General features: G+C 39.6%; 1 protein-coding gene across 2 annotated transcripts in view; it reads right to left on the bottom strand.

Moving 5' to 3' along the window:
• The window catches only part of IL17RD (interleukin 17 receptor D), a 55,711-nt gene extending 43,764 nt beyond the window's left edge, over positions 1-11,947 (bottom strand). Inside the window, exon 1 of one of the 2 annotated variants that reach the window (XM_068907736.1) lies at positions 11,875-11,947. Coding sequence is in view for 1 of the 2 variants with exons in the window: in XM_068907735.1 (XP_068763836.1) it covers positions 11,402-11,536 (135 nt within the window). In the remaining variant the exon portion in view is untranslated. Of the gene's footprint in view, positions 1-11,401; positions 11,557-11,874 lie in introns of those variants that run through there. The other variant, XM_068907735.1, reaches the window with a different exon arrangement.
• Positions 11,948-12,188: the final 241 nt, after the last annotated feature.

The raw sequence follows: 12,188 nt of genomic DNA, 5'->3' as shown, positions 1-12,188 counted from the left end.
AAGGGGTGAAATTCTCATGGCGGATCTTAAAATGTCTGAGCAGCTGTACTCAAAGTTACTGCGGCGCATTTAAAAACCCCATCCCTAAGGGCCTAGTTACACAAGGAAGTTATTAGTTTGTGAGATAAACTAAAGTGCATATTTACAGTGCACTATGCTATGACAACACACCATGCAGATGTTTCAGAACACACACCAGCACAGACTTTGGAGGTAGCTGCAAACAAGAAAGCCTAAGTATCAGAAACTGTCGCACTAGCATACTGCCCTGCCTAAGGTCAGCCACGAAAGGCAAGTACAATGCCACAGTAACATTGTCATCCTGCTTTGGTGTTGCGTTAGTTCGTTCTGAGCTACTTCTGGTGTCTGCAGCACTATCCTGTGCTGAGAAGACGCACCCAACAACTCTCCACATGGGGAGTTGCTGCAAAAATAAGTAGTACTCCGAACTTACATCCTAGTTTAATGAGTAGTAATATTCCCATAATACACAAAGAAGTAGCCAAATAAGAGGCTTGCTTTTCAAGCGTGCTAAGCATCCAGCTTTTGCACTGGCGTCAGTTCCAGCTGTTTAGTGCTAAGCAATCACAAAATTTTAAGCCATTTATTTAAGGTACAGAAGACAAGATCCCATCAAAATTAAAGTCAGAGTTTTGCCACTGATTTTAACAGGTAGGATTTTAGCAAACAAACAAAACCTAAACAAATGAACAGCTTTAAACCAACACAAGCAAATAACAAAATTCACAAAATCCTTAGTTTTTTATTCTTAAAAGGAAATGAGATTACAGTGTTATGTTTCCACAAGTAAATGACAAACACAGGCCTGCATATAGTTTAGTCATTGTATAAACTAGAATGTAAGATATAAGATACAGTGGACATGTGACTACTAAAACTCTTTGAAGTTTATTTTTTATCTGATTGTAGGCCAGTCACACCTGGAATACATATGTATAACTGAGCAGCTGATAGCTAGTTCTAACAGTTCAGAAGATTTATTGTTTGGACCTAAACATACTCAGATCATGCTTTCCTTTGGGCTAAATTCACACCTAAGTTTAACCTGCATTATAAAAGAAAAAGTCATTCTTTTTTAAACATGCAATATTAGAATTATAAAACGGGGGATTTTTACAATTCACTGCTCTTTGAAATTTTATATGCAAATAAATGAAACTAAACTTCACTATGGATGTCATCTACAAATAAAAATATTCTCTTACCTTCGCTTCATATAACCCACAACCCAATCCCAAAGCTTATTTTAATCTTGGGATTCTAAAAACTTAAGGTAAAATATTACAAATATATAAAAATAAAACAAGTGATTTTACATACTATATACAAGACATTTATTTTATAAAGGTAAGGTGTATTTTTAATTAAAATTTTCTGAAGTTGAGATTCCCACATGTTGGTTAAGACTAAAATCTTCCATTTCAGAACACAATGCAAAATTAATTAGAAAACGCAGTTTGAGTGAAAAGAAATCTTGCCAAGAGTTCTTAGAAAGGGTCACCTTGAATGTGTTTGATGCTGAAGAAACGCCATAACTTTTCTTTTCACAAAAGCAGTCATCAACAGAGCCCAACCAGATGTTACGTTTTCTTTTCTTAGTTTCTGTAAACCTCCATGACCTTCCTCAAATTAAAAAAGGGAATAGCATTTTTAAAGCCACAGGAGCTATCATTACTGAAGCATTCTAAGGATTTTCATTAATTCATAGCCAGCCAACCAGGAATTTTCCCACAGCCGCATACAAAAAAAGTCAGTGAAGTCACTGATTGCTTGGTTGGATTTGAATGTAGTCAGAGGTAAGATCAGAAATACCTAGTTCCTCCCACTGATGTAAGAGTAGGGAACATGGGGAAGGTCAGAAATTAAAATCCAAGTCTGCCCACCAACCACGAGCAAAATCTGACACTGCCATAACACAGTGAGAGTAAAAATGGATAATAAAGAATGGTGAGGGAAAAAAAAAATCTTATAAATAGACAGGAATTAGTTAAATGATTTAGGAACCTTTAAACACAGAACATGCAGTTCCAAGCAGAACCTCATGCTGGTCAACTCCTCCACATACCTGCATCCAGATGTTGCCTAGTTGTTAATGCAACTCCCAAAGTGTATAGCAACTTTGGGCATGTTCTGCAGCACACTGTGTGAGATCAGTGAGTCGCTCCCTTCTGAACCCCTGCGCTAAAGCGTTCCGAGTCCACCAGCATATGTAGCTGGAGCCGTTTGAACCCTGCACGCTCATTTGTCCCCTCTAGTTTCTCCCAATCCCAGGTTCCAGCACAGAAAGGGCTCCTACTTGCAATGTTAGATCATCACAATATAGAGCAAGGTTACGGAAAATAAAAGAATACATTTCAACAGCACTTCCTTCAGAGACATTACAGTGGTCTCTGCATTACTCTGACACGTTGTGCTCAGTACAAAATCTGTCAATAAGGCGGCAAGAATTCTTGCCAGGTACGGACTCAAAGACTGCTGCCTTGCAAGCTTCACACTGCCAAGAAGAAGGTGCACCTGGCAACACAGAGGCCATTGTTTCGCAGCCATCTGTGCACTCTCAGATCACCAAGTGGTACAAATATGATTCAGATCAGTCACGGGCACACAACTCTAATTCTGTTGAATTAACCAAAACACACATTTCAGAGTTTATGCTTTCAGGCCTGCAGAAGGAGATATGATACCTGATCTGGCATGAAATCTCTTAGGACAAAGCTACCTCTCAGATTTGTTTGAACACGTTAGAAGAAGCAGAATGAGCCATGTGGCCATAGTGTTTTTGATCCAGTCCAAGATACCCTAAAATTAGATTTACTGCCTTACTGAACAACAGCCCAAGAGTGGATCCACAAGAACAAGTGTGCTCATGCATCTACAACTTCAGAGCGAATAAGAACAAAGATCATGACATATATCATAGCCATCTGTTAAATACATATTCCCTAAGTATAGATGTCCATTTTTGTGCTACTGATATATTTTAACACTTCAGTAAAAGATTTGCTTGTAATTTGCTGATTCTTGTGTCTTTCCCAAATACTCAACATGACCTTGGTATATATCTAAGCCCTACATTCTGCAAATTGCATTACAAAAAAAATTTTTTTTGAGACCCACTAAATAGACTTAACAAAATGAAGACAAAGAATCTGCCCATTCAAGTTAATGGATGGCTTCTAAGCACTCCCCATAAAGCGTTCAGTTGTTTCTTTAGTGGCAAGCAAGCACAGAGGCACAGAAGGAGCTGAGATGGTGACTCTCATTGTAATAACCTCACAAATAGCTCTTTCTATAGCTTTTGCTCTCTCACTTCCTTTTACTATGTAGTACACTTCAGACTGTTCTCTTTTTCTTGGTAGTGTTTTCCTTCTCTCTGTCATGTTCTTCCTTCTTTCTGTGTTATTCTTGTAGCAAGAATCGATGTGTTTTTCACGCACCAGGTAATGTATCACTTCTTTCATCCCATCTGCCCTCAGGGCCCTCTCCCCAAAATGTCTTGGTGGCTACGCAGAGATAGTTTCCTGCCAGAAGGGAAGGATTCCTTTTGTCATGAAAAAGAAAAAAATCCTTGCTCTTACATTCTACATCATGTACTCTTGCTGGTTGATGCTTAAATTAAACTTGGTGTAGTTGGTGTAAGCCTGGTTATTTCATCTCTGCATAAGCCTGCTTAAAAGGTTTTCGTGCATACAATTCCAGCCTTAATTATTTACCACATGCTATGAAAGGGATCTCACGTTTAACTTCTTTTGTAATTACTTTCTTTTAACCTGGACGCTATAAGTTAAAGAACAATTCTGGGGTCATTACTAGATTGCTTAACCCAGGTTGAAGCAAAATAGAGGAGTTTTATGTGCTGGAGACCTCGCAACAGTAAGCAACTACTATTTCTAAGCTAATGGAGGGAATTCATCCACCTGTGTAAAGACGTTCATCACCTACTGACTGCAGATCCTATAGAAGAGTGGAGAGGGCTTATAAAGTACAGCAACTGCCAGTTATTGTCTGTGCCACAGAGTCTTGCAGAGCATCTTCAGCTTCGAATGCATGAAACATCCTTATCACCAGTCAAGAGCAGAGGAAAAATGTGGGTGAACATCGAACAGCACACCAAATTAGGATGTGGACACTTCCTAGCCACAGAATTGATTTCCTTCTGCAACAGCAGATTCCTTTACCGCCTGAGCAACATGCCAAGAATGAAGAGTACCAAGAGGCAGTGTCCTGCCACACTCGAGCGACTTGCACAGGCAGTACAGCCACTGGGAATAATCACCCAGGATGTCTGGAGCAGTGCTGCAGTGCCAGTGGCGGTATAACACTGCAACAGCCTATTAGCAAGAAGCAATTCCAAAGAGTACAATATATCCTGAAACAGGCACTGATGCTTGCTAAACCTCTAATCCAAGCTTTGATTCTTTTTAATAATCAGTTCAAACTTAGAACAAATCGCTAGCTGCACATTTAACTTCCCTCGCACTCTTGGAATCCATCCATACAGTGGTGGGAGGAGGCAGGAGGACTGCGGACGGGCTGCTACCTGTAATCTCGTTCCATCGCGTACATACTCATACTCTCACACTCATGCGCTCATACTGTCTTTCAGAATGTTGCCGTTTACTTGAAACCCTCCTGCTAATCCACAGTTTCCCTTATCACCTGAAAGAACAGTGACAGCTCCTTATTTTGGTCTGGAATTTGATTCCCCAGTGGGTTCTTAAAGCCTCTTCTTAAACAAACCGCTACAATTTGTTCTTAGAGCATCCTCTAGCTGATCCATCCATGGGACTTGCTCTAGGACTTATTCCAGAACAAATGTTTGGACAGTATCTCTTAGGGGATGTGACCGACACAACCAAACAGAACAGGCCTTGTGAGCTGAGGGGTTAACACCAAATATCAAATAGCTTTCTGAGCTCCAGAGGCAGACAAGAAACAATTTGTAAGACAGAAAGCTTGGTAAATAGAGGTCCAGAGAAAACTGGTATGACCAGGAGACCTAGCAAAAATTTAAAAAGAGATGCACAGTCATCAGATCTATTTTCACTGTAAAGTAGGTTACTCCAAGGCTGTTTTAAAGCAAGTGTCTGCTTTCAAAGTGTTTTTAAGCCAGTTGTGAAAACACTGCTGATGGGCTAAAAACACGGAAGAACCTGCAGTTAGTACGTATTTATGAACTTCACAAAAGATAGCATTCAAAATTTATGTATTTATTAGAAATATACTTACTTACAGATTTCTGAGTTTTGGAGGCAAACAAGGATCATATACTAGCCATTCAATCTTACAAATTGTAGGCCCAGAGAAATCTGGATGGCCAGAGAAGTTTCTTAAGAAATATTTATTTCCTGTGTTCCTTAGTCTTTTTGTCTACACACACATAAGCTGATGACTCACTTCCAATAATTACCCATTTGTTTTATATCCATAAATGCATTTGAGACAGCGTACTAAATGTTGGGCATCTCCTCTGAAGAGTTTCAGGTATCTTCCTTAACCCATTGAGGCCCCCAATACTTTTTATAAATTCAGAAAATGATGTTTTAAACATAATCTTGAATGCACAATGTACTAATTAAATAATATAGGTTCAAAGAAGCTGCAAAGTGAACTTTTGTGCCTTGGCTTAGCTGACAGAATTTGGGATATTTGAAGCGATAATGTGTTTCTGTTAAACAAAATATTACAGTGAAACCACTGAAGGAGACTATCCATTACCGTCATATGCCAATATTCACTCCAAAAGTAAGTATATATTTGATTAAAGTCTCCAGTGGAAAGTCACATAGAAACTCTTGAGTGCCAACATGGCTGAGTATAATCGAGGAGGTCAAGGAAAGACAAATAGCTGGATTATGTAACAATTGCAAAATATCATATGCACAAGAGGATAAAAATCTTTTTTCAAGTTTGCACATAAATTCTGATCCTTAAATAGAGTCTCAAGTTACCATAGCATAGAATACATTACCTAACATGTATGTGAAGGTAATAAAAAGTAGTTCTCGAGTTATTATAACTGGCACTTCTTTCATAAAATCATTTTTCATAATTAATATAGAAGAGGATACATCAAATAAACTCCACGTATCTGATATAACTTTTATATGTTTTTCAATATGTGGTGCTTTTACTCAGTGTTCAGTTTCATATGTAAATAGGCATAAAAACATCAACATGAAATTATTAAAGTATCAGGAAAAAAACTTTTTTCAAATACACTTCATTATACTGCTGGCAATATATGTTTAAAAAAGCACTATATTTTTAAAACAAAGATTATGAGTAAAATTTTTAATCTTTAAAAAATCTTAACAGTTTTCCAGTAATACTTCACACTCCTGTTATTTTACGGGCCTCTAAATAACAAGCTAAATTTGCGGGCAAAATTCTGCCTTTGAGCGGAATTAAGCAGGCAAGTTCACATCAAAGCTTTGTTTCATCATCTTTGGGCTGATCTTTTGGAAGAGACAGCTGGTCCTTATTAAACACCCTCTAAATGTTGCAGCTTTAATTAACTAACATCCATATTATATTAACAATACCCAATAATTAACAAAAGAAAAGTTAGCATCATGTAATCACAACTGCTTAACATCTTTTCAGCAGTGGACTAGAAAGTATTAATCTGTTTTAAAAGTACTTGCTGTTAAATAAGTGGCTCATGATTTTAAATTAATAAGACCAACATAGTAATTACTACCCTTCTACTTATTCAAAAGCAGATTTTTGTGGGGAGTGAGACAGGGAGTAGAGTTTGACATCTAAGCCAAGGATGTGTCCTAGAGAGTCTGCGACAGTCCTGAGAGACTTTGACTGCAGAAATCAGTCAATGGTTTACAAATTAGTCTCATATTCAATTTCCTAATTTCATATCAGCAAACAAGGAAAGATCTTTTTTGTTGTTAATACTCAGGGCTAATTTCAATGGCATGGAACTCTAAGCCTGTTTATAATTTTGTTTGAATGTTCATTCTGAAAACATAGTATTTAAATTGTTTAGCCTCAGAGTTCCCGAAGAAACATTGATCTGCTTATTTCAGCGTTAATACACTTAGGTTACTTTGTGTGTTTTTTGATTAACTTAAGTAGACAGACTGTTATTAAAACTCTTTGACACTAGAGTAAAAATGAGGTCACATTCTCTGTTAGCTTACCTGATTAATGTAACTTCCCAAAAAGCTAGAGTTAGTTAGAAGCAAATTCTAAGCTAAATTAAAGTAATACTGATGCCTATCTGCGTGACTGACCATGCTTACAAACACTTACACTCAGTATGTTGCATTATATCAGAGATATGCAGAAAGTTTTAAATGACACATCTAATGAATTCTAAAATGTCACTACACTGTTCTAAATGTTAGGGGAAAGAAACCTATTGCTTCTGACCAAAAAAAAAAATAATAATAAAATAAAAAGGAAAGAAAGAAAAGCATATCAGAAAAATGGAGGATACAGAACTGCTGGCATCTGGTCTGCAGAGCTTTCAACCAGCTCTGGAATTGTCTATAGATTAAAGAACCCACTGATGGCAACCATTAACACCTTCCAGAATGCTTCATCTCAAGTTTGTCTTCTGCCAAATACCCTTTAAAATTTTTAAATACCCTGCAAGAGAAAACCTGATTTTTCAACTGTTGGAAAATAATAAGAAATAAAGGGAGGAATTTAAACTCCAGTAAATTATATTCTTACCATTTTACAAGACATTCTTCCTCCCAAATAAAGTTCCCAAAACACAACTTTAGTTGGGGAAATCATTCCAGCATGGCTCAGCTTTATGCTTAGAAAAATTCTAGTTGTAAAGAAGAATGAGTATGTGTTGGGAGGGATACACAGCGATCCCTTTGCCTGGGGAGATAGATGTAGGGACCTAGCAGCATGAGCCTTAAGACAAGGGAGGCAAGCAGAGGTCCTGGTAGTGGAACAAGGAGGATTGGGGATCTCTTTATAAAACAGAGGAGGCTACAGAAAGCTTCTTGAGGAACGCAGCACATGACGCAAGGAGAGTTTCAGGGGAGAACGCAGGGGAACGGGGAGCCCCTAGCATGTCTGATAAGCTTTGCCTAGCAGAGCAGAGCAAGGTACAACTCTCTGCTAACTAGAGGGCAGGAAAAAAAAGAGGTTTGCTAAAAATGCTATTATTTATTCTTTTTAATCAGTCTAATTAAGTTTAAGCTTTATACTGAACATGGCTCAGAGCCAGGATCTTCAGAGGAATTAAATACATGAAAAGAGATTACTCATGTGTGTAGTCCCATTAGAATCTACAAAACTACTTGAGAGTAAAGTTACTCATGTGTTGAACTCTGCATAAATGAATTTGAAACATATTCAAATCAACTTCAAAAGCCCAGTCTGTCTTCCCTGTACACATAATAGCTTGTTTACAGGAGAGGAAAAAAAAAAAAAAAAAAAAGGCACAGAATACTTTTCCAGAAGAGTTCCCCATGTGGACATACTCATGCTAGATTAAAGGAGGGCCTTTCCTAATTTATTTGTTCTGGATAAAGGTACGCATATGGTGTAGTAAGACCATCTAAACAGAAAGCTAATCTGCAATACTATTCTACTTTAAACAAATGTTATATCTTAATGTGAAATAATGTTAAGTGTAGGGCTACATTAAAACTGCCATTCAACATCAACAGAAGAAAACTTAGACTTAGCAAAGTCAATCCAAATTCTAAAATCTATCTGAACCCATTGAAATCACCCATTAATTATTAGTAATAGTAATGTTCTTATGAGTTACTAGTCCTCATATTAACTGCTTTACTGCTGCAGATATATGTTGAACCTGCAAGACCATTACTAAAGTATTATCAAAGAACATAATTAATGGAGGCACACATTTTGCAACTGAAGTTGTGTAAATCACATCTAAAGCCTTTAGTTTTGAAAACATTAGCTATTCTTAAGAATGATATGAGGAGCTACGAATCAAAATATCAAATACTTCCTCATTTACACACTTATAATCATAATCCAGTAATATGCTTATGTCAAGTCAAGCTTTTACTGCACAAAATATTGAGGCAAATTAAAGCTTTTTTTGTAGAGTAAAGGGAAAATGAGCATTTCTTACATAAATGTAACGGCACAGAATTAAACATAGATTTCTACAAACAACATTCAAGAAAACATTAAAGAAAGATTCCACTGAGATAAGAAGTATACCATGTATTTCCAGTTTTGGGAGAGGAAAATATCCACCACATGTGTGTGTATATCTAAATGTACATACACACAGTCAGGTACCCACATTTTATTTCTGGTTTGATTAACTAAGTATTAAATGTTAATTGAGATTTTTCTATATTATTTATGCTGTTGAGAATTACTTCAATTCAACTGCTCCACTTAAGATATACTAGACGTTTTTACTGTTTGTCTTTCTCCATATAGAACGTTAAGATTTATTCATGCCCTTAACATACATTAATTAGACACCACTTGTAAGCTGCAATAAGAGTATCTATTTGAATAGGATACAATTACTTCAGGGCTTGTGTCTTTTCAATCAGTCAGTGTCCCCGCAGTGTTTAGAGTGGCAGAGGGGAAGTGGCCTGTGGTTAAACAGAGGAAATACCAAGGAATTTTAATAGAGCAAATAGTCTCTTTACTTCCTACGGGGTACTACTTCAAAGGCAACCCTGCTCCAGAGCAGACAATGTGTTAGAGGGGCCATCAGTCATTTAATAGTATGTCAAGTCTACTCAAAACTTACATGCACACCAAGACAAATACCACAAAGCTGAGACAATGGGTGCCATCCTGCAGTCATTATTCTAATAAATGCCGCCCCGCCCAGACTGTGTAGGTAACATTAAACAAGACTGGTATTACAGAATCAGACTAGATACCTAACAAATTGCCTAGGAAAATCTGAACTTGAAGCTGAAAATACATTAAAACAGAAACTAATATAACTGTTTAAGAAATCAAAATGTAAAGTTTGTTGTATGTGATGAAAGATAAAGGTTTTTCATGCTAATTTGAAAGTGTATTTTTGACTGACCTATAAGTCAATCAAACGGCTTAAATTAAGCAGACTGTGGTATGTTCAGATTTACATTATGACAATTAATACCACAGCAATACACAATTGCATTAATTATGTAAGCAAAAATAAATACACTGCAAGCTGCATATTTCTATAAATGCCTAAACAAAGCATATTAATCAAGTATTAGGACTTCTAATAGGTAGCAACGGCTTACTTCAGAGGTGACACAAAACTTGACAGAAATACACACAGTGGACATCATGAGCATGTGGAGTATCCTGTCTACACGTTATGAAACATGAAATAGAAGTACTGAGCCAAAACATTTTATTTTTGATTAGTTTCAAAGTTTAAAAGTGCTGTAAATTTCTGTCCAATACAAAGATTTAAGTCCTAAACTTTATCACAATTTCAAGTATTTTTTTCCGCACTCCTCTTTTCTTTTACCCATTTTCCAATGCTTTCGGCTTTCTACACTATCCTCTACAAACTCCTGAATTGTGCGTTGCTGTAACCTTCTCAAAGGATCCGATCTGAAACCAAGGAAATCCTTAGTGACAGTCTAACAAAAAGGAAAAGCAATGAAAGTCAGTTGTGTTCCCTCCGGTGTTCCTGGATCACCACGCTTCAACTAAATTTTTAACTAGACATCAGGAGAGATTTAAAACAAAAAAAACCGCAAAAGTTACTTAAAAATAACAAAACAGAAAAAACAGTCAAGGTAAGTCCGACACTAAAACATACCAGAAATAGGAACAAAAGGCCGAGACCAGTAACAAAATGTTTATCACCTTCCTGCCCCCTTCCCCCTCCCGTAAATTTCCTACATCCTCTGTATAATGATCAGCCCTGAAGCTAAGACCCCAAGCCGGCCTCGAATCATTAAAATAACAAAGCCCAAGTGATCGCTTTTTATCCTTCTCGCAGTGCAGGTCGACTTAAGGAAGGGGAGAGCGCTAGCGGTAAAAGACCTGTTGAGTGACTTCTTCACACTCGCTGGTTACAAGATGCCTCCCTCCCCCAGGCGAGAAACCAATAAATATCCCTTCCCGGGAAATGCCACCCTCTCTCGCGGCCGCAAATTAACCACCAGATGCAGAGCCCTGGAGCAGCTTTATTAGTTGCAGAAGACGTTTTCCCCCCTCAATGGCATCCCCATCCATGTCCCCTCCTCGCACACCCCAGGAAAGCACCCGTCCCACCTGTACCGCTCACACGGTCACTTGCCCACGGCACAGCGCCCGACACCTGCAGTTGCAAAGCTCTCAGCATCTCCCCCGCAAACGCTGCAGGTTTGCAAAGAAACGCGCTCAGGGAACACGCCTGCCTGCCAGCGAGGGGACCCGAGCAACAACGCTTAGCTCCACTCACCCTCCCTCCGCAGGCATCGGCCGCCGCCGCGCCCCTCCTGCCGCCGGCTGCTCCAGCCGCCCCCGCGAGCCGCTGGCCGCCCCAGCCGGCGAGCAGCGCCAGGAGGAAGGAGCCGAGCTGCAGCCGCGGTGCCATGGCGCGCCGCGAGCCCAGCAGCGCCCGCAGAGCGGAGGCAGCGCGGCCCGGCGGGGCGGAGGGCTGCGCGGCGCCGTGCATGCGCGGCGCGGGGCGGCGGCTCCTCCTCGGCTCGCCCGGCGCCGGGCTCGGCCCCCGCCCCGCTCCGCCCCGGCTCGGGGCCGGGGGCTCCTCCGCCCCTCGCCGGCCCCGAGCCGCAGCAGCGCTGCGGCCTCCCTCCCGCAGCTTTCTCCTGGGGCGCACCTTTCCCACGCACCACACGTGGGGCCTCTCTGCTTCACAAAGCCCCACACGGTCCTGTGCTCCTTCTCTGAAAAATACAGGCTGCGAGCTAGTACCTGATCATCTTTCCCCTTCTGCTTTACGCTGTCCTGACACTGCGTTGCTCGCCCTTTTACTGCACTTCACTCTGGAGGTGGATACAATTCACAGTAACCTCCCGACTTTGGCTTCCTTTCTGCAAACACGCAAGGCCGTACGCGACTTAACTAACAGGGCTGGCCTTCATGAAATCACAGCAGTTGCAGTCCACAGTTTGCAAGATCAGAGCCAGATGGAAAAACAGTTGCAGATCTTTAGCAGTTAAACAGTAATGAATAAAATACCGAGAAAGACAAACTGGAGAAATATACTATCATATAATTTCAACTGT

Source organism: Struthio camelus, chromosome 14 (genome assembly GCF_040807025.1).
Source record: "Struthio camelus isolate bStrCam1 chromosome 14, bStrCam1.hap1, whole genome shotgun sequence".
NCBI lineage: Eukaryota > Metazoa > Chordata > Aves > Struthioniformes > Struthionidae > Struthio > Struthio camelus.
Note: the sequence above shows the minus strand (reverse complement) of the source record. Positions and strands in the feature narration are given on the sequence as shown.